This window comes from Schistocerca gregaria, chromosome 6 (genome assembly GCF_023897955.1).
Source record: "Schistocerca gregaria isolate iqSchGreg1 chromosome 6, iqSchGreg1.2, whole genome shotgun sequence".
Lineage (NCBI taxonomy): Eukaryota > Metazoa > Arthropoda > Insecta > Orthoptera > Acrididae > Schistocerca > Schistocerca gregaria.
The window spans coordinates 122473853-122500852 of record NC_064925.1 but is presented as its reverse complement, the minus strand read 5'-3'; the positions used below and the strand labels follow the sequence as shown (position 1 = coordinate 122500852).

General features: G+C 42.8%; 1 protein-coding gene across 1 annotated transcript in view; it reads left to right on the top strand.

The window, feature by feature from the left end:
• Window positions 1–27000, top strand: part of LOC126278748 (testis-specific serine/threonine-protein kinase 4-like) — a 120069-nt gene that overhangs the window by 86033 nt on the left and 7036 nt on the right. The window contains exon 6 of the mRNA XM_049979024.1: window positions 18997–19062. Coding sequence (XP_049834981.1) covers window positions 18997–19062 — 66 coding nt within the window. The remainder of the gene's footprint in view (window positions 1–18996; window positions 19063–27000) is intronic.

Sequence of the window (27000 nt, the reverse complement as noted above, 5' to 3'; positions counted from 1 at the left end):
ATCCCAGCACGTAAGTTAACTATTTAAATACACTGAAGAGCCGGCCTTGATGGAAGAGCGGCTCCAGGCGCTTCAGTCTGGAACAGCGCGACCGCTACGGTCGCAGGTTCGAATCCTGCCTCGGGCATGGATGTGTGTGATGTCCTAGGTTTACGTAGTTCTAAGTTCTCTGGGACCGATGACCTCAGCTGTTAAGTCCCATAGTGCTCAGAGCCATTTGAACCAAAAACACTGAAGAAGAAACTGGTATAGGTATGGCTATTCATATACAGAGATATGTAAACAGGCAGAGTATGGCCCTGCGGTCGGCAACGCCCATATAACACAACAAGTGTCTGGCGCAGTTGTTAGATTGATTACTGCTGCTACAATGGCAGGTTATTAACATTTTAGTGAGTTTGAACGTGGTGTCATAGTCGGCACACGAGCGATGGGACACAGTATCTCTGAGGTAGAGATGAAGTGGGGATTTATCCGTACGACCATTTCACGAGTGTACCGTCTATATCAGGAATCCGGCGAAACATAAAATCTCTGACAACTCTGCGGCCGGGAAAAGATCCAGCAGCGACAAACGGAGACGGAAGAGAATAGTTTAACGTGACAGAAGTGCAACGCTACCTCAAATTGTTGCAGATTTCAATGCCATCAGCAAGTGTCAGGGTGCGAACCATTCAACGAAACATCATCGATATGGGCTTTTGAAGCTGAAGGCCACTCGTGTACCTTTGATGACTGCACGTCACAAAGTTTTATGCGTCACCTGGGGCGACAACACCAACATTAGACTGTTGATCACTGGAAACATGTTGACTGGTCGGATGACTCTTGTTTCAAATTGTATCGAGCGGATGGACGTGTACGGGTATTGGGACCACCTAGTGAATCCTCAAACTGGTGGAGGCTCTGTAACAGTGTGGGGTGTGTGAAGTTGACGTGATATGGGACCCGAACACTCTTCTGAGTTTAAACATTTCCACTGGCCACCAAATTCCCCAGACATGAACATTACTGAGCGTATCTCAGGCGCCCTGTAACCTGCTGTTCAGAAGATATCTCCATCCCATCATACTATTATGGATCTATGGACAGCCGTGCAGGATTCGTGGTGTCAGGTCCCTCCAGCACTACTTCACACGTTAGTCGAGTCCATGCCATGTCGTGTTGCGGCACTTCTGCGTGCTCGCGGGGGCCCTCCACAATATTGCGCAGGTATACCAGTTGCTTTGGCTCTTCAGCGTAGTTTTGGGCGTAATGAGCGAGATAATATGAAAATCGAGTGTGAGGTGTCTGAAAGTGTTGCGAATTGCATGAAACCCAGTGGTAGGGACAGTTAAATCATCCTGTATAAACTGAATGCCCAAACTCACAGGAAGAGTTGTCCCATTTCCAGATGTGCAATGAGTCACCACTGAATGTCTAGGCTCTGCACTATCTGAGTAAAAGTATGTGAACACCCCCATGGAATGTGCATGTTTCAATTGATTCGTGATACTGACGGTACACTCGTGAAATGGTCGTAAGGATAAATCCCCACACCAGATCTCGGACAGAGCAGCGTACAAGGAGGGGTGAAGTATTGTGTTGTCAGTTGAGGAACAGTAAGTAACTGCAGATTGGGTCAGCCAGGTGATCTCAGCTACATCGACTATTCAGTGGATGCCAACTGAGTAACAAATCCATCAGGGACACTTAGCCCCTCCTGGAGCTCCCCAAGTTGACTGTCAGAGTGTGAAGTGGAAACTCGAAGGAACAACTACAGCTAAACTGAGACCTGGCAGAATTCCTGTACTGACTTTCGGATACCGTCATGTATTGCGGAGTGTGGTTGTACAAAATCAGTGGAGATATCACTCGTAAGCGTGAAGGTAATGCCAGTAGTCTATCTAGAACAATGACTGCGAGAGAGTAGTTAAAAAAGAATGGGATACAATCGCCGAACAGCTCCACGAAAGCCACAAATATCTGCATTCAGTGCTACGTGACGCTTCTGATGGTGTAAAGGGCGATGTCACTGCACTGTGGATATGTCTGAAGGGGATTTACAGTGATGAATTACTGACACAATCCGATGGAAGGGTTTGCGTTTGGTGAATGCCTGGAGAGCATTACTAGCCATAATGTGTTGCGGCAACAATGAAATACTGAAAAGGGATTGTTACGCTTTGGGGTGTTTTCTGTGGTTAGGTTTTCGTCCCCATATTGCGCTTAAGGAAACGCTAAATGTGAAAGGATATGAACACATTTTGCAGCATTGTGCACTACTTATATCTGAAGAACAGTTACGATATGATGATTTTTTTTTTCTCGGCATGATAATGGCCCCCTGTCATGAAGCAGGATCTATGAGATAAAGATTTGAGGACAATATCGTTCCTGACGTGGACTGACCTGCACAAAGTCCCGACCTGAATTCAATGGAACAGCTCTGCTTTAGGGTGTGTTCAAACGTCGACCTCAGAACCAAGCGTCCAACATCAGTGCCATCTCTGGTTTCGATTTTGAGGAAGAAGAGGCTGCCATTTCTCCACAGACATACAGACACCTCACTGAAAGGGTACCCAGCAGAATTCAAGCCCTCATAAAGGTGAAGGCCTCCCCCCATGAACCATGGACCTTGCCGTTGGTGGGGAGGCTTGCGTGCCTCAGCGATACAGATGGCCGTACCGTAGGTGCAACCACAACGGAGGGGTATCTGTTGAGAGGCCAGACAAACGTGTGGTTCCTGAAGAGGGGCAGCAGCCTTTTCAGTAGTTGCAGGGGCAACAGTCTGGATGATTGACTGATCTGGCCTTGCAACATTAACCAAAACGGCCTTGCTGTGCTGGTACTGCGAACGGCTGAAAGCAAGGGGAAACTACAGCCGTAATTTTTCCCGAGGACATGCAGCTTTACTGTATGATTAAATGATGATGGCATCCTCTTGGGTAAAATATTCCGGAGGTAAAATAGTCCCCCATTCGGATCTCCGGGCGGGGACTACTCAGGAGGATGTCGTTATCAGGAGAAAGAAAACTGGCGTTCTACGGATCGGAGCGTGGAATGTCAGATCCCTTAATCGGGCAGGTAGGTTAGAAAATTTAAAAAGGGAAATGGATAGGTTAAAGTTAGATATAGTGGGAATTAGTGAAGTTCGGTGGCAGGAGGAACAGGACTTCTGGTCAGGTGATTACAGGGTTATAAACACAAAATCAAATAGGGGTAATGCAGGAGTAGGTTTAATAATGAATAGGAAAATAAGAATGCGGGTAAGCTACTACAAACAGCATAGTGAACGCATTTTTGTGGCCAAGATAGATACGAAGCCCACACCTACTACAGTAGTACAAGTTTATATGCCAACTACCTCTGCAGATGATGAAGAAATTGAAGAAATGTACGATGAAATAAAAGAAATTATTCAGATAGTGAAGGGAGACGAAAATTTAATAGTAATGGGTGACTGGAATTCGAGTGTAGGAAAACGGAGAGAAGGAAACATAGTAGGTGAATATGGATTGGGGCTAAGAAATGAAAGAGGAAGCCGCCTAGTAGAATTTTGCACAGAGCACAACTTAATCATAGCTAACACTTGGTTTAAGAATCATGAAAGAAGGTTGTATACGTGGAAGAACCCTGGAGATACTAAAAGGTATCAGATAGATTATATAATGGTAAGACAGAGATTTAGGAACCAGGTTTTAAGTTGTAAGACATTTCCAGGGGCAGATGTGGACTCTGACCACAATCTATTGGTTATGACCTGTAGATTAAAACTGAAGAAACTGCAAAAATGTGAGAAATTAAGGAGATGGGACCTGGATAAACTGAAAGAACCAGAGGTTGTACAGAGTTTCAGAGAGAGCATAAGGGAACAATTGACAGGAATAGGGGAAAGAAATACAGTAGAAGAAGAATGGGTAGCTCTGAGGGATGTAGTAGTGAAGGCAGCAGAGGATAAAGTAGGTACAAAGACGAGGGCTGCTAGAAATCCTTGGGTAACAGAAGAAATATTTAATTTAATTGATGAAAGGAGAAAATATAAAAATGCAATAAATGAAGCAGGCAAAAAGGAATACAGACGTCTCAAAAATGAGATGGACAGGAAGTGCAAAATGGCTAAACAGGGATGGCTAGAGGACAAATGTAAGGATGTAGAAGCTTATCTCACTAGGGGTAAGATAGATACGGCCTACAGGAAAATTAAAGAGACCTTTGGAGAGAAGAGAACCACGTGTATGAATATCAAGAGCTCAGATGGTAGCCCAGTTCTAAGCAAAGAAGGGAAGGCAGAAAGGTGGAAGGAGAATATAGAAGGTTTATACAAGGGCGATGTACTTGAGGACAATATTATGGAAATAGAAGAGGATGTAGATGAAGACGAAATGGGAGATACGATACTGCGTGAAGAGTTTGACAGAGCACTGAAAGACCTGAGTCGAAACAAGGCCCCCGGAGTAGACAACATTCCATTAGAACTACTGACGGCCTTGGGAGAGCCAGTCATGACAAAACTCTACCAGCTGGTGAGCAAGATGTATGAGACAGGCGAAATACCCTCAGACTTCAAGAAGAATATAATAATTCCAATCCCAAAGAAAGCAGGTGCTGACAGATGTGAAAATTACCGAACTATCAGTTTAATAAGCCACGGCTGCAAAATACTAACGCGAATTCTTTACAGACGAATGGAAAAACTGGTAGATGCAGACCTCGGGGAGGATCAGTTTGGATTCCGTCGAAATGTTGGAACACGTGAGGCAATACTGACCTTACGACTTATCTTAGAAGAAAGATTAAGAAAAGGCAAACCTACGTTTCTAGCATTTGTAGACTTAGAGAAAGCTTTTGACAATGTTGACTGGAATACTGTTTTTCAAATTCTAAAGGTGGGAGGGGTAAAATACAGGGAGCGAAAGGCTATTTACAATTTGTACAGAAACCAGATGGCAGTAATAAGAGTCGAGGGGCATGAAAGGGAAGCAGTAGTTGGGAAAGGAGTGAGACAGGGTTTTAGCCTCTCCCCGATGTTATTCAGTCTGTATATTGAGCAAGCAGTAAAGGAAACAAAAGAAAAATTTGGAGTAGGTATTAAAATTCATGGAGACGAAGTAAAAACTTTGAGGTTCGCCGATGACATTGTAATTCTGTCAGAGACGGCAAAGGACTTGGAAGAGCAGTTGAACGGAATGGACAGTGTCTTGAAAGGAGGATATAAGATGAACATTAACAAAAGCAAAACGAGGATAATGGAATGTAGTCAAATTAAATCGGGTGATGCTGAGGGAATTAGATTAGGAAATGAGACACTTCAAGTAGTAAAGGAGTTTTGCTATTTAGGAAGTAAAATAACTGATGATGGTCGAAGTAGAGAGGATATAAAATGTAGACTGGCAATGGCAAGGAAAGCGTTTCTGAAGAAGAGAAATTTGTTAACATCGAATATAGATTTATGTATCAGGAAGTCGTTTCTGAAAGTATTTGTTTGGAGTGTAGCCATGTATGGAAGTGAAACATGGACGATTACTAGTTTGGACAAGAGGAGAATAGAAGCTTTCGAAATGTGGTGCTACAGAAGAATACTGAAGATAAGGTGGATAGATCACGTAACTAATGAGGAGGTATTGAATAGGATTGGGGAGAAGAGAAGTTTGTGGCACAACTTGACTAGAAGAAGGGATCGGTTAGTAGGACATGTTTTGAGGCATCAAGGGATCACAAATTTAGCATTGGAGGGCAGCGTGGAGGGTAAAAATCGTAGAGGGAGACCGAGAGATGAGTACACTAAGCAGATTCAGAAGGATGTAGGTTGCAGTAGGTACTGGGAGATGAAGCAGCTTGCACAGGATAGAGTAGCATGGAGAGCTGCATCAAACCAGTCTCAGGACTGAAAACAACAACAACATAAAGGTGAAGGGTGGACACAACCCATATTAATGTCTGTTAATATGTGTCAGCATACTTTTTAACGGGTAGCTTATACCGCGTAAGGCGAGAGTGTAGAGGCGACATCTCAGCATTCCGTTACAGGTAGGCGTCCAGTGAGCATAGCGGCTCGTCGCTAATCAAACGAATTTGAAAATGGAATGGCAATCGGTGTAAGACTTATGGGTCATAGTACTTCGGAGATTACATGAGAATTTGGGGTACGGAGGTCAGTAATTCTAGAGTCACTCTTCAGTATCGTAGAGACAATGATCTGACACGCATAAACCGCCGCACAGGACGACGATAAGTGTTTAACGGATTAATATTACGTTATCTCCCCAAATAAACAGGCCCATAAACGCTCTTCTGTGATACACTTCGCTGCATATTTGAAGATAAGGCGTGAGGAATCTGTTTTGACCAGGACTGTACAAAGCCAAACGAAATGCGTGGGCGTCACAAGTCGACGACACACATCACATCCAGGACTTTTCTATGACTTTACTTCACTCGGTGTACACTATACACTGACCAAGAGGGAACAATAAGAATGGTAGAACAAGAGACGTACATAATCTTCGGATATATATATAAAACCCAATTACACTATTGGCCATTAAAATCGCTACAGACGCGAAATTTAACCGACAGGAAGAAGATGCTGTGATATGCAAATGATTTGCTATTCAGAGCATTCACACAAAGTTGGCGCCGGTGGCGACTCCTACAACGTGCTGACACGACGAAAGTTTCGAACCGATTTCTCATACACAAATAGCAGTTGACCAGCGTTGCCTGGTGAAACGTTGTTGTGATGCCTCATGTAAGGAGGAGAAATGTGTACCATCACGGTTCCGACTTTGATAAAGGTCGGATTTTAGCCTATCGCGAGTGCGTTTTATCTTATCGCGACACTGCTGCTCGCGTTGGTCGAGATGCAATGACTGTTAGCAAATATGGAATCGGTGGGTTCAGGAGGGCAATACGGAACGCCGTGCTGGATCCCAACGGCCTCGTATCACTAGCAGTCGAGATGACAGGCATCTTATCCGCATGGCTGCAACGGATCGTGCAGCCACGTCTCGATCCCTGAGTCAACAGATGGGTACGTTTGCAAGACAACAACCATCTTCACGAACAGTTCGATGACGTTTGCAGCAGCAGCATGGACTATCACGTCGGAGACCATGGCTCCGGTTACCCTTGACACTGTCAGTTCTAGTATAATATATTTGTCCAATGAATACTCATTTGTCATCTGCATTTCTTCTTGGTGTAGCAATGTTAATATCGAGTAATGTACATCTCTACTCATTGTTATAGAAGTTTAAGAACTGGAGGCAGGTTAGTGGAATTGTAAAAGGACATAAGTACCTTCGGATGGGATACAGTCAGGATTTGCATAGCTAGTGCAAAATAAAACAAATCAAAGGTCAAATCCAAATAAAATAATGGTATGTGGCTTCGTTGTAAACAAGAAAATAGATACTAACATCAAAGGTTTCGAAGGTACTGAGGACACATCATCAAAAATTGTTTTACAGATAAACGAATTATACTGATGAGAACGTAGAGGACGTCAGAAATGATTGACAGAAAATCAAGAAAATTGTCCTGCTCGAAGACAATGGATGATTTTAATGCAAAAGTGGTACTGAAAACAAAGTAGATTTCGCCAGTCTAAAGTTTTGGCGTGGCAGCAGAAGTAATAGAATATGCCGAGAGGAACAGCATGCTGGTTCCTGTAGTGCTGCATCAGAAGAGAAAAAATAGATAATCAACTTGATATAAATCAAGCTGAATTAAAAAGGAAACATGCCACATTTTATCCAACAATATTTCATAAAGATATATATTTTTAAAGAAACTGTGCAGGATCTGACGATTACAAATGACCATCGACGAGTAAAAGAAACAATAAAAACAGGCAGAAAGGGAGAAAGACACACACTCATAAGGGAAGAAGTGAAAAATGTAGATTATGAAAATTCATTTAAGAGTAGGGTGGTATACCAGAAATATTTAACAAACAGTTTCTGTAGTTTAGATGTCGTAACAAAGGTACTTACACAAACAGAAGAAGATTTATCATATACAATGAAACTGAGAAGAAATGAAATGTGCATTGGAATTAGGCACCTATTGAAGAGAAGATGAAAATTTCAGGCAATAGTAAGAAGAACATGATAGAATTTTCCGAATTAAACCAACAAAATTCGGCAGTGTTTTGGAGACTTGACTAAATAGAACAATAATTTAACAAGTCAAACGATTGAAAACTAGGATAGTGGGGAGAATACAAAAAAGAAAAAAAATCGTTGATTATCTTGGTAAGTGGAGTAATAACTAACAAAAGAGAAAATTGTTGTAATTTCATGTACTAATCACAGACGAATCAGAAACACAGGCATTGATGTTGTTTCTGTAGAGATGATTAAAGATGGAGGACAAGTAATGCATCACAAATTTTTTATGGAATGCTTGTGGTGAAAAGTAATTACCCCAAACCCAGAACAATACTTTAATTGTATTCCTTCATGACATAGCGTGAATACAAGCCCCCAAAAGCTAATGAATTATCTACACTGAAAGCTCTTGAGAAGCAAGGCAATGACTCAGCTTACTTTACTGTACAGAAAAAAGTGTACTGAGCATATGCTTCATCAGAATGGCGAGATATTTGCAACAGAATGAGCACGGGAGATTACGTGTCATCCAAATTGTTGTCATCACATATGGACAAAGCTTTTAGATAGGTTTTAGATAGCTTTTTAATATCTGAACCAGGAAAATGAAGAAGGAATGTGAGTTAATGGAACAACCTGAGGTTGCACACTTTTCCTGTAACGTAATTTAACTGCAACAGGAATGAAAGAGCTTAATTATGGTAGTCTAAAAATGAGTTACAACAACATTAAAATAATGTGTAATATACACTACTGAAAGAAAGCAGGATACTCTTCCAACAGGGTCATAGACGCAATTGAAGTGATTTTATATTTAAATAAGTTGAAGAAAACGACGGGATGGATAGCAAAAGAACTAACAAAACTGCAAAACTTCCCCGGAATGCCTTTGGTAGATTGTACAGAATTTACAAAATTTTGGTTCTGATATACCAAAATCTCCTCAAGATCCAAAAAATGGTTCAAATGGCTCTGAGCACTATGGGACTCAACTGCTGTGGTCATCAGTCCCCTAGAACTTAGAACTACTTAAACCTAACTAACCTAAGGACATCACACACATCCATGCCCGAGGCAGGATTCGAACCTGCGACTGTAGCCCCAAGATCCAGGAACCATGTCAAGATTGGACGGCTCGGTTGACTCAATGATATGGACAACCATACCGTAGGTACAACTGCAATGGTGGAGTATGTGTGAGGAGACAAGAAGAATATGTGACTCCTGAAGAGGAGGAGCACCCTTTTTAGTGAATGCAGGAGAAACAGTCTAGATGTTTGACTGATCTGGCCTTGTAACCGCAGTTAATGTGACCTTGCTGTCCTGGTATTACGAACGGCTGAAAGCGAAGGGAAGCTAGGCGGGGACTACTTAGGATGATGTTAGATTCCTCGACTGGATAGGTAGACTAGAAAATTTGAAAAGAAAAATAGATAGGTTGAAGTTTTGACATAGTGGGAATTAGTGAAGTTCACTGACATGCTGAGTGGACTTCTGGTCAGATGAGTATTGTGTTATATACATTAAATCAAACAGGAATAATGCCAGTGTGGATCTAATAATGAATAAGAAAATAGGAATGCTATGAATAGCACAGTGAACATACTATCGTATTCAAGATAGACACAAAGCTAACACCCACCACGGTTGTACAAGCTTATATGCCAACTGGTTCCGTAGATGGCGACAAGATTGAATGAATCTATAATGAGCGAAAATAAAATTCTCAGTTAGGGAGAGGAAAATTTAATTGTGATAAGACCCAAGAATTCCGTACCAGAGAATGAAAAGAAGGAAACAAAAGCAGAAGTACACGGAGAGAGAGCGGGGGGGAAAGGTAAGAGGAAGTTGCCTTGTAGAATTTTGAGCAGAACATAATTTAATGATCGATAACGCTTGGTTAAAGAATCGTAAAATAAAGCTGTATACCGGGATGGCCGAGGGGTTCTATGCGCTACAGTCTAGAACCGTGAAAACCGCTACGGTCGCAGGTTCGAATCCTGCCTCGGGCATGGATGTGTCTAATGTCCTTAGGTTAGTTAGCTTTAAGTAGTTCTAAGTTCTGGAGGATCGATGACCTCAGAAGTTAAGTCCCATAGTGCTCAGAGCCATTTTTGAAAGTTGTATACGTGAAAAAGGCCTGGAGACGCTGGAAGATATCAGATTAATTACATAATGGTAACACAGAGATTTCTTAACCAGACTTTAAACTGTAAGCCATGTCCAGTGGCAGATGTGGACTCCGATTATCATTTATTGATTATGAGCTGGCGATTAAAGCTGAAGAAATACAAAAAAAGGTAGGAAATTATAGAGATGGGACCTGAATAAGTTGAAAAAATCACAGGTTGTTGAACGTTTCAAAGAGAATATTAGGCAGACACTGACTGAAACATTGCAAAGGTATGCAGTATATTTTGAATGGATAGTGAAGACAGCACAGGATTGTGTGGTTATAAAGATGAAACCTACTAGAAATCTTGGACTATTATAGGAGATAGTGAATGTAATTGATGAAAGAAGGAATTATAAAAATGTAGCGAATCAAGCACGCAATAGGGAATACTGGTATCTATAATATCACGTTGAGAGGAAAGTTCACAATGTCTAAGCGTAAACTGCAAGGGGACCAATCCAAGGCTATAGAACCATCTGTAACTATGGGGAAATAGAGAAAGTCTATCGAAAAAGTAAAGAGTGCTTTGGAGAAAAGAGAAGCATCTCATTTGTATGAGTATCATGTGCTCAGACGGAAAACCAGTAGTAAACAAAAAGGGAAAGAGGGAAGGCAGAAGCAGTATGTAGAGGGTCTATACAAGGAAAATGAATTGAAAGCAATATTATAGAGGGAGCAGATAGAGACAACATTGGAGACAAGATGTGAGAAGAATTTGACAGAGCACTGAAAGATCCAATTCAAAACAAGGCCCCTAGAATAGAGTTTTCACTTGGTGTGCAAGTTGTATTAGAAGGGAAATACCCTCAAACCTCAAAGAACAACGTAGTTTCCCCAACACCGAAGTAGGTGTATGTTGACAGGTATGAATATTACCGAACTATCAGTTTAACAAGTCATAGTTGCAAATTATTGACACGAATTATTTACAGAATAGTGGAAAGACTATTACAAGCAGACTTCAGGGAAAATCAGTCTGGGTATCCGAGAACTGTAGGGTCGCTCGAGGCAATACTGGGCATGCTATGGCTTAATCGTTTCTTATCAGATTATTTACTGAATTGTGAACCTTCTTTTATAGCATTTGTAGACTGAGAGAAATCTTTCGACACTGGTGACTGGAAGGTACTCTTTGGCAGCAGGGGTAAAATACTGGGAGCGATAAGTTATATTCAACTTGTACAGAAACTAGATGCCAGTCATAAGAGTTGAAAGGCATGAAAGGGAAGCAGTGGTTTGGAAGGGAATGAGACAGGATTGTGGCCTATTTCCAATGTTATTAAATTTGTAGACTGGACAAGTACCTAAAGGAACCCAAAGAGAAATTCGAAAAAAGAACTGAAGTTCAGGGAGGATTAATAAAACTTAGAAGTTTCACGACGACATTGTAATTCTCTCAGAGCGAGCAAAGGAGTGGAAAAAAAGCTAAAATGAATGGGCAGTACATTTAAAGGAGTGTATAAGATGAATATCGACAAAAGCGAAACATATCTAGTGAAATGTAAATGGTTCAAATGGTTCAAATGGCTCTGAGCACTATGGGACTTAAGATGTGAGGTCATCAGTCCCCTAGAACTTAGAACTACTTAAACCTAACTAACCTAAGGACACCACACACATCCATACCTGAAGCAGGATTCGAACCTGTGACCGTAGCGGTCGTGCGGTTCCAGACTGTAGCGCGTAGAACCGCTCGGCCACCCCGGCCGGCGATGGCCGAAGTACAGACGATTTTGTTGTTATCACCAGTAATGTAAGTGGTCAACTTAAAGATAGCGGGAAGCGAACCCCCACCAACAGAATTTCGTGGCTGTAGGAAAGAGGCCTTACTAGCACGCTTTACACCGTCAGATTACACGGTAGTACCGTATAGCGCCACGCTAAAACTGTTTGGTATGAGACGCCCTCTGACGACAACCTCTGCGATGCGGCATCCATAGCCAGCGTGGTGGGGGGACGGGGTAGGAAGAGGGGGAAGGAAACTGATGAAGTTGGCGTCGTTAGTTTATCCCTTCCTTGCTTGCAGGTGTGCGAATATGGTGGATCATACATATTGGTCTCCCTGGCATTTGCTAACAGCAACGTGGAATACCAAACCCAAAAGCAGGGGGAGCGGTCAGTCAAGAGTTGCAGTCCACAGGGAGAAATTAAGCAGCGCTGAAACTGCGAACAGACACCACCTACTCTTATCACGGATATTCCAATACCTCACCAGAGAAAGGCGAGTAACTTGGGTGTGAGCATCGCGCCTAGTTTTGTCATCCAGAAGTTTCGGAACGTACAGGAAGCGGGCAAAAATTTGGAAACAGACACAAAAAAAAATTCATTGCAACGTTGAATGCAGTGTAGGAAACCCGCTGGCATTCAAAACACCTTCCAGTCATCTCGGGATGGATACATGCTGATCCTGTATGATTTTCAAAGGAATCTTGTACCATTCATCCTGCACGATAGCGACATGTTCATGCAGCGATCGTGGAGGTGAACAGGGATCAGGCATTCTTCTTTCGAAAGCAGACCACAAAGGCTCCATACATTGCGAGCGAAGCTGCAGATGCCGCGGCCAAGGCTGCGGTCCTCCAGCCTCGGACGGTTTCTTGTTGTGTCCCTTCATCAGATTGTAGCACGGTCATCTGTCGGCGCATTTTATCGCTGTGGCATGCCGATTGGGCTGCACTTAGGGACAACAAGCTTCGGGCCGTGACACCTCTTCCCGCAGCTTGGACGTCCTCCTCACGTCCTTCTCGGCGGGAGGACGTCGTTTTGGCCCGGCTACGAATTGGATACTGCCAGTTCAGCCATCGCCATCTGCTGACGGCAGCGCCAGCGCCGTTGTGTCCATGTGGGCAATTGCTGACGGTCCGCCACATTTTAACGACCTGTCCGGATTTCACTACGCTGCGTCTTGATCTTGGCCTTCCATGTACTCTGGATGCCATTTTAGCGGATGACCCAGGAGCTGCTGCTCGCGTTCTTCGTTTTATCAACTTGACACACCTGTCTAAAGACGTTTGATTATGCTGTAGTTTTTTAATCCTATGCCTGTTAATACGTCTTTTATGGTGTTGTCCCTTTTAGTTGCTGTTTTAACCTTGTGCCTTGCGGTACATTCCTAAATTAGTCAGGGCGCTAATGACCATTGTAGTTGTGCGCCCTAAAAGCACAAAAAAAAAAGATCTGGAGCTGTTGTGACCAGAGGAGACGCCACAGTTCATCCTCGTGCTAACTAAATGAGTTTAGTCGTCTAAACGTATCAACTTTCAGGAAGAAACGTCGTGCCAAGGGATTGACCTGACTAGCCAAAATGGTCACATAATTCTAGGCAGGAAAGTGTTTTTGTGGAATAACCATGAGGACCATGGAATACCACGATATGGCTGTCCAAATCATCATAGAACCTCCGCCATGTTTCACTATTGGGATGCAAACACGACCAAAACTGTAAACAGTGTGAATAAGATCATCCGACCAAACGGCTTCCTTCAATTTCTCGACAGTCCAGGTGATATGCCTTCGACACTATGTTTTCTTGTTATGAGAATTTGTACTGGTTTTGTGAATGAAGCTCTCCTTGCAATTCCCAGCTTATGGTGCTTCCTTTGTCTTGTTTTGGTTCTGACAAGATTCGCGAGTGTGATATTCAGTTCTGTAGTTCTCGCAATGCTATACAACAATTCAAGCGAATCGCATTTACAGTTTTTATTACAATGAAGAAGACTGACAACTCTTAACTTTAAATTTACAATGGTGTCGCAAGGAGACATGCAAACAATAAAAGTCCTTTGCTGTATGCAAGGTCCATGTAAGCAATTGATATGGATCACACGTCACTGCTCTCCTAGTACTGTGCTAACACTGTGTGACCGGGGCTGGCAGGAGCGGTGCTTATATTCACTTCGGGTAGAGGCCGCTGCTGTCGTGGAGACGGTCCTGGTCAGCGGGCTGTAGTTTGATGTCTCACCGCCTTCTCTACTCGTTCGCCGGAGCGGTAGTGCTTTTGAAGCCGTCGTCCTGTCAATTTTCGACTCAAGCCTCTCCGATGACCGTCTATCACAATCACTTAACACACATTTTCGTCTGCTTTGAGACTTAGCGGATGTTGTTTTCCGCTATCCCGAATTGTGGTGCAAGTGTTCTGTATCCAAAAGTCAAAACAAATAAATGAAATGTCTTTTTCACGGTTCCTCCTGGAAAACGTCGGCTACCTTTGTGATAGAAGCACCCGCCATACGACCACCAGCAATTTGACCACGATCGAATTCAGTTATCTCCGACGCAATGCACTCACAACTACACAGAACACTGTTATGACCATGCACTTTTGATAACATAGCATAACATCGGGTGGCCTCAAGGAAGCGTAACAGGACCCATAATGTCTAACGTGTTCAGGACCCACAGTGTCCAACATGTACAAACGATTCATGGGATTGTTGAATGACAATGCTGCTGTTTACTGAGAGAAATGGGTGTCCGGCAATCATAGAGTAATGCAGAAATGCTTGGAAAAAAGTTCCTCTTAGTGTAGTGAGTGACAGCCCACTTTAAATGTACACTACTGGCCATTAAAATTGCTACACCACGAAGATGACGTGCTACAGACGCGAAATTTAACCGACAGGAAGAAGATGCTGTGATACGCAAATGATTAGCTTTTCAAAGCATTCACACAAGGTTGGCGCCGGTGGCGACACCTATAACGTGCTGACATGAGGAAAGTTTCTAACATATTTCTAATGCACAAAAAAATGGTTCAAATGGCTCTGAGCACTATGGGACTTAACATCCATGGTCATCAGTCCCCTAGAACTTAGAACTACTTAAACCTAACTAACCTAAGGACATCACACAACACCCAGCCATCACGAGGGAGAGAAAATCCTTGACCCCGCCGGGAATCGAACCCGGGAACCCGAGCGTGGGAAGCGAGATCTAATGTACAAACAGCAGTTGATTGGCGTTGCCTGGTGAAACGTTATTGTGATTCCTCTTGTAAGGAGGAGAAATGCGTACAATCACGTTTTCGACTTTGATAAAGGTCAGATTGTAGCCTATCGCGATTGCGGTTTATCGTATCGCGACATTGCTGCTCGCGTTGGTCGAGTTATGACTGTTAGCATAATATGGAATCGGTGGGTTCAGGAGAGTAACACGGAACGCCGCGCTGGATCCCAACGGCCTCGTATCACTAGCAGTCGAGATGATAGGCATCTTATCCGCATGGCTGTAATGGATCGTGCATACACGTCTCGATCCCCGATTCAACAGATGCGGACGATTGCAAGACAGCAACCATCTGCAGGAACAATTCGATGACGTTTGCAGCAGCATGGACTATCAGTCGGAGACCATGGCTGCGGTTACCCTTGCGCTGCATCATAGACAGGAGCGCCTGCGATGGTGTACTCAACGACGAGCCTGGGTGCGCAAATGGCAAAACATAATTTTTTCGGATGAATCCAGGTTCTGTTCACAGCATCATGAGGGTCGCATGCGTGTTTGGCGACATCGCTGTGAACGCACGTTGAAAGCCAGTATTCGTCGTCGTCATACTGGCGTATCACCTGGCGTGATTATATGAGGTGCCATTGGTTACACGTCTCGGTCACATCTCGTTCGCATTGACGGCAGTTTGAACAGTGGACGTTACATTTCAGATGTGTTACGACCCGTGGCTCTACCCTTCACTCGATCCCTGCGAAACCCTACATTTCAGCAGGATAATGCACGACCGCATGTTGCAGGTCCGGTACGGGCCTTTGTGGATACAGAAAATGTTCGACTGTTGCCCTGGGCAGCACATTCTCCAGATCTCTCACCAATTGAAAACGTCTAGTCAATGGTGGCCGAGCAACTGGCTCGTCACAATACGCCAGTCACTACTCTTGATGAGCTGTGGTATCGTGTTGAAGATGCATGGGGAGCTGTACCTGTACACACCATCCAAGCTCAGTTTGACTTAATGCCCAGGCGTATCAAGGCCGTTATTACGGCCAGAGGTGTTTGTTCTGGGTACTGATTTCTCAGGATCTATGCACCCCAATTGCATAAAAAGGTAATCACATGTCAGTTCTAGAAAAATATATTTGTCCAATGAGTACCCGCTTATCATCTGCACTTCTTGTTGGTGTAGCATTTTTAATGGCCAGTAGTGTATATAAATACGAGATAACTCTGTTCGCTAAGAGATAGAACCCGTTATAAGTCGGATTGTAAGATAAGTACTGAACATCTTGAGCACACCACATAGTATAAATATTGAGGGGTAATACTAGGAAGTGATATGAAATGGGATGTACACTTAAAATAAGTTTTTAGAAAGGCGAACGAAAGTCGTAAAACTGTTGGAAAGGTTCTGAAAGAGTGCTGAGCATCTGCAAATGAAATTCTATGCAAGGAGCGGGCGAATTTTAGATTATTGTTCCAGCGTTTACAGTCCTGTCAAGTATGCATGACAACAGACGCTGAACAAAATCGCGATGTGCTGCTAGTATCTTAAGAGGCTGCTTAGGCAACCTGAGGATAACATGAAAGATGCTTATGGACAGTCACTTTCCCTTCGCTCAATACGGAAATAGAATAAAACAAAAAACTGTCAATATTCGGACAACGTACTCCTCGCCAACCGCAGTACAATGGCTTGTGAAGTATATAAGCAGATGTATACGTTTAATACACATGTAGGTAAGCTCCTTATTTCGCACCCCCTACCTTACACAAAAGGCATTTGGAAAAGTCCACCGGACCCTCAGAAAGTAAATGGGCACAAACTCAGTCATGCAAACGCACACAGAGGCTGTGACTGCAACGTGTGGTGGCTTGGCACTACACTGAATTCTTGAAGTTATAACATATACATAGGGCTGAAGCCTATTCATCATTGTCGTGACATCCATCTTTTTTATGGAATAATATCCATTTCAGTCATACCCATGTTTTATGATGAAGCCCTGCTTCTGGGATGTGTGCCACACAAATTTTGACGACATCTGGCGTTATAAGCCAGTGACCAGGAACTAGTAGAATGTTCTGACGAAGAGATGCCGGTAATATCTGTACCAAAGGAGCAACAAGAATCTGTTGTCTAAGTGGTCATAGTGTTCTGCATGATGAATTTAGCTAGGAAATACGCTCACTAAATTAGCAATTTTTTTTTAAATTTTCGCCTGTTTACCGTGTTCTTCTTTTGTCACATTACAGTCTTTAAGACGAAAAAAAAAAAAAAACGTTAATGCAAACACGTAAGTCATGTTTGAGACAAAAGAATTAATAGTAATTCTTCATACCTTGATGGTTTTGTGTTAAGTGTGCAAGATTGAAATGCAGCGTAATCATTACCATTACCATTAAAGCCTTTGGTATGCGATACTTTATTTAAAACTATTAACAGACCGTATTACGCTGTACATAATCTCACTAAAAGCGTGGAATAATGCTTTTACTTATTGCTAAATTTCTCCTCTATAAAATTGTTGGAATTGTATGTAAAAACGTTATAGAATTTTTATCAGTCTTTGATTACAAGAGTAAAAAATTGTTTCCTCACTAGTTTTGAACAATTGTATAACACAGATACATTTTTAGCCAAGGATTTTCTTATGTTCTATTAACGCTGGCCTGTTTAGCATGATCATAACATATTGAAATTAGTAATCAAATAAAGTATTTAAAAAAACTTGAGGGCAATGACAGATACAGATTCTACTACTTAAAACAATGAATCGCTGTACTCTTCATTGTGACCATCTCTCACGCCATTATAAAAAATAGTAGCCCAGTTTCTGTGCAAAATAACAAAATTATCATAATTAGTTAGGTATAATTCAGTGAACCATAATCAAGGCAAGTACAAGTTGTATACAAATACGTACTCTCAAAAAAGCATTAGCCCCTAGTTTTAAATTTTTTTCTCTGTTTAGTTTAAACACATAGGGGTTGAACAAAATAATATGAACATCCAGTTAATAGTACGTAGGTTTGCTTGTAGAACTATAAAGGACTTTAATCCTCTTAGTAATCAGAATATGTATAAAACCTGTCTGGTAATCATTAGAAATATTGTTGGTTTCAGAGGAATTACTGAATTCCTTGTGAGATATTGAAGAGGAAAACGGATTCCAATTATTTCTCCACTGGTAAGAAAGCGATATTATTCAAATTCTGTGAATGTTGAGACAAAGAAGTGTTATTTCTCATCATTCACAATATACTACGAATACATTTCCAGTCATCACTTGGGGAGTTCTGAGGCCGAGCTATTGAATCAGCACGCTCATCTAAATTATTTACTAGTCATATTTCCTTTCCGTATGTCCGCAGACTACATTGAGAGCCTCAGTTTGAGCGGCCAAGTCATGTTCATCCGTCATCTTTAGCAGTATGTGTGTTAATACCGTATCTTCCGCACCTGAACGCGTTCTGCAATAGTAGAGTTGCAAATGCATTTGTTACTATAAGATAGGCACCATTTAAGGAGTGGCTCACTGATTGAATGCAAAAACTAAGTAAGGGTAGATCCACAAAACTACCTTAGCAGTACAGGCGATTCCTAATAGTAGGATCAACTCTATTTCTTTTCTAAGCAATGAAGCAACTGATTACCACAGGATGTACATATTATTTTGTCCAGCCCCTGCATTGTACAGCACTGGCGAGTGGTACGCTTGTTGTTTGTCAACACTGTCGTTGTGGCAGCTGCACTCAGCATGTGTGACATTTGTTCCATAGCGATCCCGGGCGGAATACATCCACATGGTCGTCGCCTGGCTTCAGAATTTTGCCAAACTCAGACATGTAAGTGCATTTTGTGGTTATCAGTTTCTTCAAAATTTAGTTTCAATTGCATTGTTTGTACAACAGTTAGTTATTACTAAAAGTTAGAAATCAATATTCCGTCTAACACGATGTCATTAGAGACGACGCACAAAAGGAATGGGGAAGGGCGGAGAAGGAAATCGAATGTGAATTTTCAATAGAGCCTTCCATTGCATTAAGCAATACAGGAAAACCGAGGAAGTATTAATTTTAGATTTCAACCGCTGACCTCCTGGATGCAAGTCTAGGTCTTACCATTATGGCATCTCGCTTGATCATAACTGTGGGAATATATAGTCATTTCCATATACAAGGTTACGATTATTGAACTACAGAGTGTCCCAAAAAGAATGACCTGATTTTATAGAGAATTATTTATTAGGAAGAAGGACTTAACACCAACAAATTACTTACTAAATTACTCAGAAAAGACATACGTTTATAAAAATCCATCATAAATGCTCAATATGTCCTCCACTGGCTGCACAGACGACATCCACACAAACGCTCGTCGGATTTGTTCCACTGTTTGTTCAGGAATGCATAGCTGGCCAGGGCTTTTGCCTTTACAGAGGCACCTTGATCCTTCAAACTGCTGATGCCATAGTCGAATGTTCTTTCGTGATGGTGGTTTAGCACGAAATCGAATACGAAACGCCTGCTGAACTGCGATCACTGACTGAGTACGACTAAATTCAATAACACAATACAGCTGCTATTTCGCAGACGCCATATTGCGCGAGGCTGGCTGCACGCTGTAGGTCAGCGCTTGTAGCGACATTTAGCGGATTTTTTCTGAAACTCTATCCCATGCCTATTACATCTAGCGCTGTTTCAGTTACCTAGTGAGATTTGTCTCTTATTACAAGTTAAAATCGGGTCATTCTTTTTGACACACACTGTATACGAAAAAAGAGTAAATTAGTTACAAACTACAACGTGTGCATCCTTCATTCAACAGGTAAACGTCACTACAGATACTCGGATTCAGGTTATAACATGTTCGATATGCCTGCCATCATTGGCGATGATGTGGCGCAGACGAATGGCAAAATTCTACATGACCCGCTGAAGTGTCGGTTCATCGATGACCTACTGAATGGCTGGTTTCAGCTCAGGAATGATTTTGGGGTTATTGCCGTACACCTTTCCTTTCCTTTAATATAGCCCCACAAAAAGGAGCCGGACGCGTTCAGATTCGCAGAATATGGCGGCCAATCGAGGCCTATGCCAGTGGCATCTGGGTACCCCAGAGTCGGAATGCGGTCTCCAAAGTTCTCCTCCAGGACATCAAACACTCATCTGCTTCGATGCGGTTGAGCTCCGTTTTGCATAAACCACATCTTGTCGAAATTATACTCCTGGAAATTGAAATAAGACTACCGTGAATTCATTGTCCCAGGAAGGGGAAACTTTATTGACACATTCCTGGGGTCAGATACATCACATGATCACACTGACAGAACCACAGGCACATAGACACAGGCAACAGAGCATGCACAATGTCGGCACTAGTACAGTGTATATCCACCTTTCGCAGCAATGCAGGCTGCTATTCTCCCATGGAGACGATCGTAGAGATGCTGGATGTAGTCCTGTGGAACGGCTTGCCATGCCATTTCCACCTGGCGCCTCAGCTGGACCAGCGTTCGTGCTGGACGTGCAGACCGCGTGAGACGACGCTTCATCCAGTCCCAAACATGCTCAATGGGGGACAGATCCGGAGATCTTGCTGGCCAGGGTAGTTGACTTACACCTTCTAGAGCACGTTGGGTGGCACGGGATACATGCGGACGTGCATTGTCCTGTTGGAACAGCAAGTTCCCTTGCCCGTCTAGGAATTGTAGAACGATGGGTTCGATGACGGTTTGGATGTACCGTGCACTATTCAGTGTCCCCTCGACGATCACCAAAGGTGTACGGCCAGTGTAGGAGATCGCTCCCCACACCATGATGCCGGGTGTTGGCCCTGTGTGCCTCGGTCATATGCAGTCCTGATTGTGGCGCTCACCTGCACGGTGCCAAACTCGCATGCGACCATCATTGGCACCAAGGCAGAAGCGACTCTCATCGCTGAAGACGACACGTCTCCATTCGTCACTCCATTCACGCCTGTCGCGACACCACTGGAGGCGGGCTGCACGATGTTGGGGCGTGAGCGGAAGACGGCCTAACGGTGTGCGGGACCGTAGCCCAACTTCATGGAGACGGTTGCGAATGATCCTCGCCGATACCCCAGGAGCAACAGTGTCCCTAATTTGCTGGGAAGTGGCGGTGCGGTCCCCTACGGCACTGCGTAGGATCCTAGGGTCTTGGCGTGCATCTGTGCGTCGCTGCGGTCCGGTCCCAGGTCGACGGGCACGTGCACCTTCCGCCGACCACTGGCGACAACATCGATGTACTGTGGAGACCTCACGCCCCACGTGTTGAGCAATTCGGCGGTACGTCCACCCGGCCTCCCGCATGCCCACTATACGCCCTCGCTCAAAGTCCGTCAACTGCACATACGGTTCACGTCCACGCTGTCGCGGCATGCTACCAGTGTTAAAGACTGCGATGGAGCTCCGTATGCCACGGCAAACTGGCTGACACTGACGGTGGCGGTGCACAAATGCTGCGCAGCTAGCGCCATTCGACGGCCAACACCGCGGTTCCTGGTGTGTCCGCTGTCCCGTGCGTGTGATCATTGCTTGTACAGCCCTCTCGCAGTGTCCGGAGCAAGTATGGTGGGTCTGACACACCGGTGTCAATGTGTTCTTTTTTCCATTTCCAGGAGTGTAGTATCACTTTGGATAATGGGGATGAATTCAACTTCCAAAACCTACACGTACCACTGGGTCGTCACCGTGCCATCAAGGAATATTGTACATATTATTTCGTGACCGGACATTGCACACCACACATTCACCTGCTGTGGGTGAAGAGACTTCTCGATCGCGAAATACGGATTCTCAGTCCCGCCAGTTTTCCTCATTGACAACCCATCCAAATGACAGTGGGGTTTTTCTCCGAAGCAAACCATACTAATTCCCATCATGCCCCGCGGCATACCATGTAGTTTGAATGTCCTAACGTAAACCGTTCAGATGTTATGACGATTTTATTACTTATAGCTCAATAATTGTCACCCTGGCGCTTCTAATACACGCGTGACTACATCGTGAAACATAAGAGTTCTTTACCTTCATTCCTCTTCCTCTCATCCGGCAACCTAGAGAAGCGGATTGATAATCAGAAGCAGAAACAGTCGCTCCCCATCCTAAATAATTTCAGGAAACAGCGAATATTAGAGAATTTCAGAAATTAGTTCGTCTTCGCATTCTTTCGTGACAATACGCCGAAATAAAACGTTCCTAGTTCTCAACATGTATTATTTCGAGTAAGATCGTCAAGCTCTGACAGCTCTGACGAACAGCTATTGAAAAGGACTGTGACGGAATAAGAGGACGTCAGCTGCAAAAATCACTGCGAGAGTGAACGTCCCAGTCACGAACCCTATCGGCTCCAAAACATAAGAAAGAGAGCTTCATGAGCAGGGAATTGCAGGGAATTCCAAAACCACTCAGTGATGCAAAAGACAGTAATAGGAAAACATGGTGCTGAAGCCATAAAACCTGGACTATGGTGTAATGGAAGGAGGTTATTCAGTCAGAAAAGTCTTGTTTCATACTTTTTCGCCTCGCAGTGTGGTAGGCGCCTTCCCACGGCTCGCGCGACTCCACCCGTTGGAGGACCGATGGCCTCAGCGGTTTGGTTCCATAGGAGCTTACCACAAATCTCCAATTTTGCAGTTTGACACTTTTTCCTCCTCTGGCCGAGTATCGTCCCAACACTGAAACAGGGAGGGGGTTCAGTGCTGATTTGGACAATCACACCGTAGTATTGCACAGCCTCCATGATTACTGTGGCCCCACGAACTGCCATTTCACCAGTTACGTACCAGCAACGTTCCCAGGTATGTCACCGACAGAATTTGCCTGGGACCATCTCGGACGGGACAAATACGATCAGTTAAGCCAGATGTTACTACTAAAGATTATATGACTACTTTTCTTTATAAGATCCATTCCATGGTACAATGTTTGTTCCCCAACGGTGATGTTACTATCCAAGACGACAGGGCCGCCGTTAACACAGCTTGCATCGTCGAGGACTGATTTTGTGAATAGGAGGCTGAATGGTCACATCTTCGCTGGCCACAACAGATTCCTGATTTCATTGTTATTGAGCCATTGTGGTTTACTTTGGCTAGAAGTATGCCCCCCGATCGCTATCCATTTCCATCTTTGTTACCTGATTTTCCACTGTTTTGCAGGAAGACTGGTACAATATTCCGCTAAAAACCATTGTGAGAAGAATGGAAGCTGCGGTGTTCCTACACCGTCTTAGGCACGGGGATGTACCGTGTTTTCCGCGTTTCCATATTTTTTTCCACACGCTGTATGCCCGTTCTTTAGGCAACATTCAGCCACTGTCGACTTCTCCATCTCCCTTTGCTTGATGTGTCGCGTATGCTCAGTAAAACGTTCAACGTTTGTATCTATGTATATCCTGCTGCATTCACAGATGTCTTTAAACACGCGACACTTGAAGGCCTACGTGAGAATTTCGACCCTCCTCCGGGATATTCTATTTACCTCTATTACCTCCTCCGTAAAGGACAACTTAACAAAGTTGATAACCTCAATTATTTCTGGAAGCGTTCAAGATATTGTAAACAGCATTGTATGTCACTCGCATTATTAAAAGGGAACTAGAGTATTTCTGCTGCTGGAATCGTACTCCCAAATGAGATAAATTCAACAGAATTTCACTCTTCAAAATCCGCTCACTGCAGTAGTTTTTGTAATAACTCCTATACTAATAATAAGATTTTCAACAGTGAAACTCTACTGAATGTGTTTCTTTCAGAACTACGCTACCAGCAACAGGAAATTCTCTAGTTCTATTTCAAAAAGCGAAGTTGATACCGATATCTCTGTAATTAATATAGCTGTGAAAAGAGACGATGCATCGTTTAAGGAGGACCTTCGACATTTCATGTGGGTAAAAACAGAATTACGATATCTTAAACGGTATTGGAAATATCTGAGGTGAACAGCTTAGCTTAATCACCCCGTTTAAGCAGCATAAATTTTTCACCTCGGTCGTCAGTAGCTCTACACCTGATGACGATGGTGGGAGCAGACGTCGAAAACTGGAGAATTTTATTCGAAATGACGCAACTTGAAAACAGAGGAGATGCGAATGAAATAATAAAATTCTTTAATGGAACTGTGAAGGACACAGGTGACTGAAATGAAGTTTGTACTAAAAGCTAAATACATGACAACAAATAAGCTTGGGATTAAAGAGCTGTACATAAACTCTGATCGGTGAATTCGATTTGGTGTAAAGCCTCCCAAGTTCTGCAGTCAGATCTTCTAATCTGTAAGAATACACGAGAAAGGGAAAGGTCCAGAGTTCGAGTTACAGTCCGACATAGGGCTTCAATTTGCCAGGAAGTTTTATATCAGCGCACAGTCCATTGCAGTGTGTAAAATCCATGCGTTATTTTTTATATTCATATACCTACAGTAGGTACTGAATCGAACTGAGTTGAAACCAGTGATCGATTAAGAGGCCATATGATGAGGCGTCAAGGAATAATCAGTTTGGCAAAAGAGAGAAGTGTATGTAGAAGCAGCCCTGGTGGCTGACTAGTGGGATAAGGATATCATGTAGAACAAAGCGGGAATTGTATAAAAATGTTAGACATAGTCACAATCTATAGTGGTCCATTACAAACAGTACTGTGAGGTTCTTAAAAATGTTATTAGGAAGACAAAAGAGTATGTGGTATGTAAATAGAATAGCTAATTCACAGGATAAAATTAAAACCATATGGTCAGTTGTGAAGGAAGTGTCAGGTCAGCAGCACAAGGTCGACGATATTAAGTCTGTTCGTAGCAAAAATATTTCTTTTATTGATAAATCAGATATATGTACAGTATTTAACAATCGTTTTCTCAGCATTGCTCGTGAATTAAGTAAAAATTTAGTTTATACAGGGAATCACATAACTTTCTTGGCAAATACCTTTCCGAGACTGATGTTTGAAATACAGCTCTGTGATACAGACAAGGGGGAGTGAGCCAATAATTAAATCACTGAAGACTAAGGACTCTCATGGATATGATGCAGTACATAGCAAAAAATTAAAGTACTGTGCTGCACATGTTAGCTCTGTATTTAGCCATATTTGTAATTATTCCTCCAGGAACGGTCAGTTTCCTGAACGATTAAAGTACTCTGTAGTAAAGCTGTTTTATGAAAAGGGATAAAGGAATAATGTAGACAATTTTAGACCTGTTTCTATACCATCAGTGTTTGCTGAAGTTATTGAAAACGCCTGTGTATGTAAGGATAATTGATCACTTTATATAACAAGATTTGCTATCAGATGCACAGTTCGGCTTTAGAAGTCGTTAAACAACTGAAAATGCTATATTCTCTTTTCTCTTTGAGGTACTGTATGGCTTAAACAAAAGGTTTCGAACGCTAGGCATATTTTTTGATTTAACTAAGGCTTTTGATTGCGTAGATCACAAAATATTGCTCCAGAAGTTCCACCAGGAACATGGGGAGTAGCTCAAAATTGGTTCACTTCTTACTTTAGGAACAGACGGCAAAAGGTCATTATTCACAGTGCTGAGAATGACTGTGATGTGGGGTGTGAGTGGGGTACAGTCAAGTGAGGGGTGCCCCAGGGATCAGTGTTGGAGCCACTCTTGTTCCTTATTTGTGTGCATGATGTGGCCTCTAGCATTACAAGTAACTGTAAAATATTTCTGTCTAATGCTGACACTAGCTTGGTAGTAGAGGATGTTGTGTGCAACACTGGCTCTGTTTCAAATTGTGCAGTTCATGACATAAGTTCATGGCTTGTAGAAAATTAACTCCAAATCACAGTAAGACTCAGTTTTCACTGTTTCTAACACATAATCCAACCAAACCTGACGTTTTAATGTCACAGAATAGGCATATGATTAGTGAAACTAAGCAGTTCAAATTTCTAGATGGTCATATAGATAGTAAACTGTTGTGGAAAGCCCACGTTCAGGATCTTGTTCAAAGACTTCATGCTGTCATTTTTACTATTCGAACGGTATCTGAGGTGAGTGATCGTTCGACACGAAAATTAGTCTACTTTGCTCATTTTCATTCGCTTATGTCGTATGGTACTATATTTTGGGGTAACTCTTCACATTCTAAAACGATATTTTCGGCTCAGATACGGGTAGTTCGGGCAATAAGTGGTGTAAGTTCACAAAGCTCTTGTCGACCTCTGTTCACGAGTCTGGGTATTTTGACATTGGCTTCTCAATATATATATTTCTTACTGTAATTTCTTGTTAACAGTATTAGCTTATTCTCAAGAAGCAGCTTTCACTCAGTTAATACGCGGCAGAAATCAAACCTGCATTTGGATCGTACTTCCTTAACTCTTGTGCAGAAAGATGTGCAGTATACTGCTGCATCAATTTTCAATATGGTACCACACGAATTCAAAACTCCTAGCAGGAATCCACGTGCTTTCAAATCGAAACCGAAGACTTCCCTCGTGGGTCACTCTTTCAATTCTGTGGAGGAGTTCCTTAAAAAATTAAGCGTATTCTTGTTGTATTGGTACCTGCGTTTACTTAAACTTATGGACTGACTTTTTCGGGTTCATAAATATATTATTTTTATCTGTTATTACTTTTATGTTGTAATTTCATGTAGTGACACTTTCCACGAACTTGGAGATTTGCTCCTCAATTTGGTCCTACGGAACTTGACGTGTAAATAAATAAATAAAAATAAAAGGGGAAGAAAGGATTGTAGAGAGAGGTCAGGACTGGATTACAGTAAGCAAGATCAGATGGATGGAGTCTG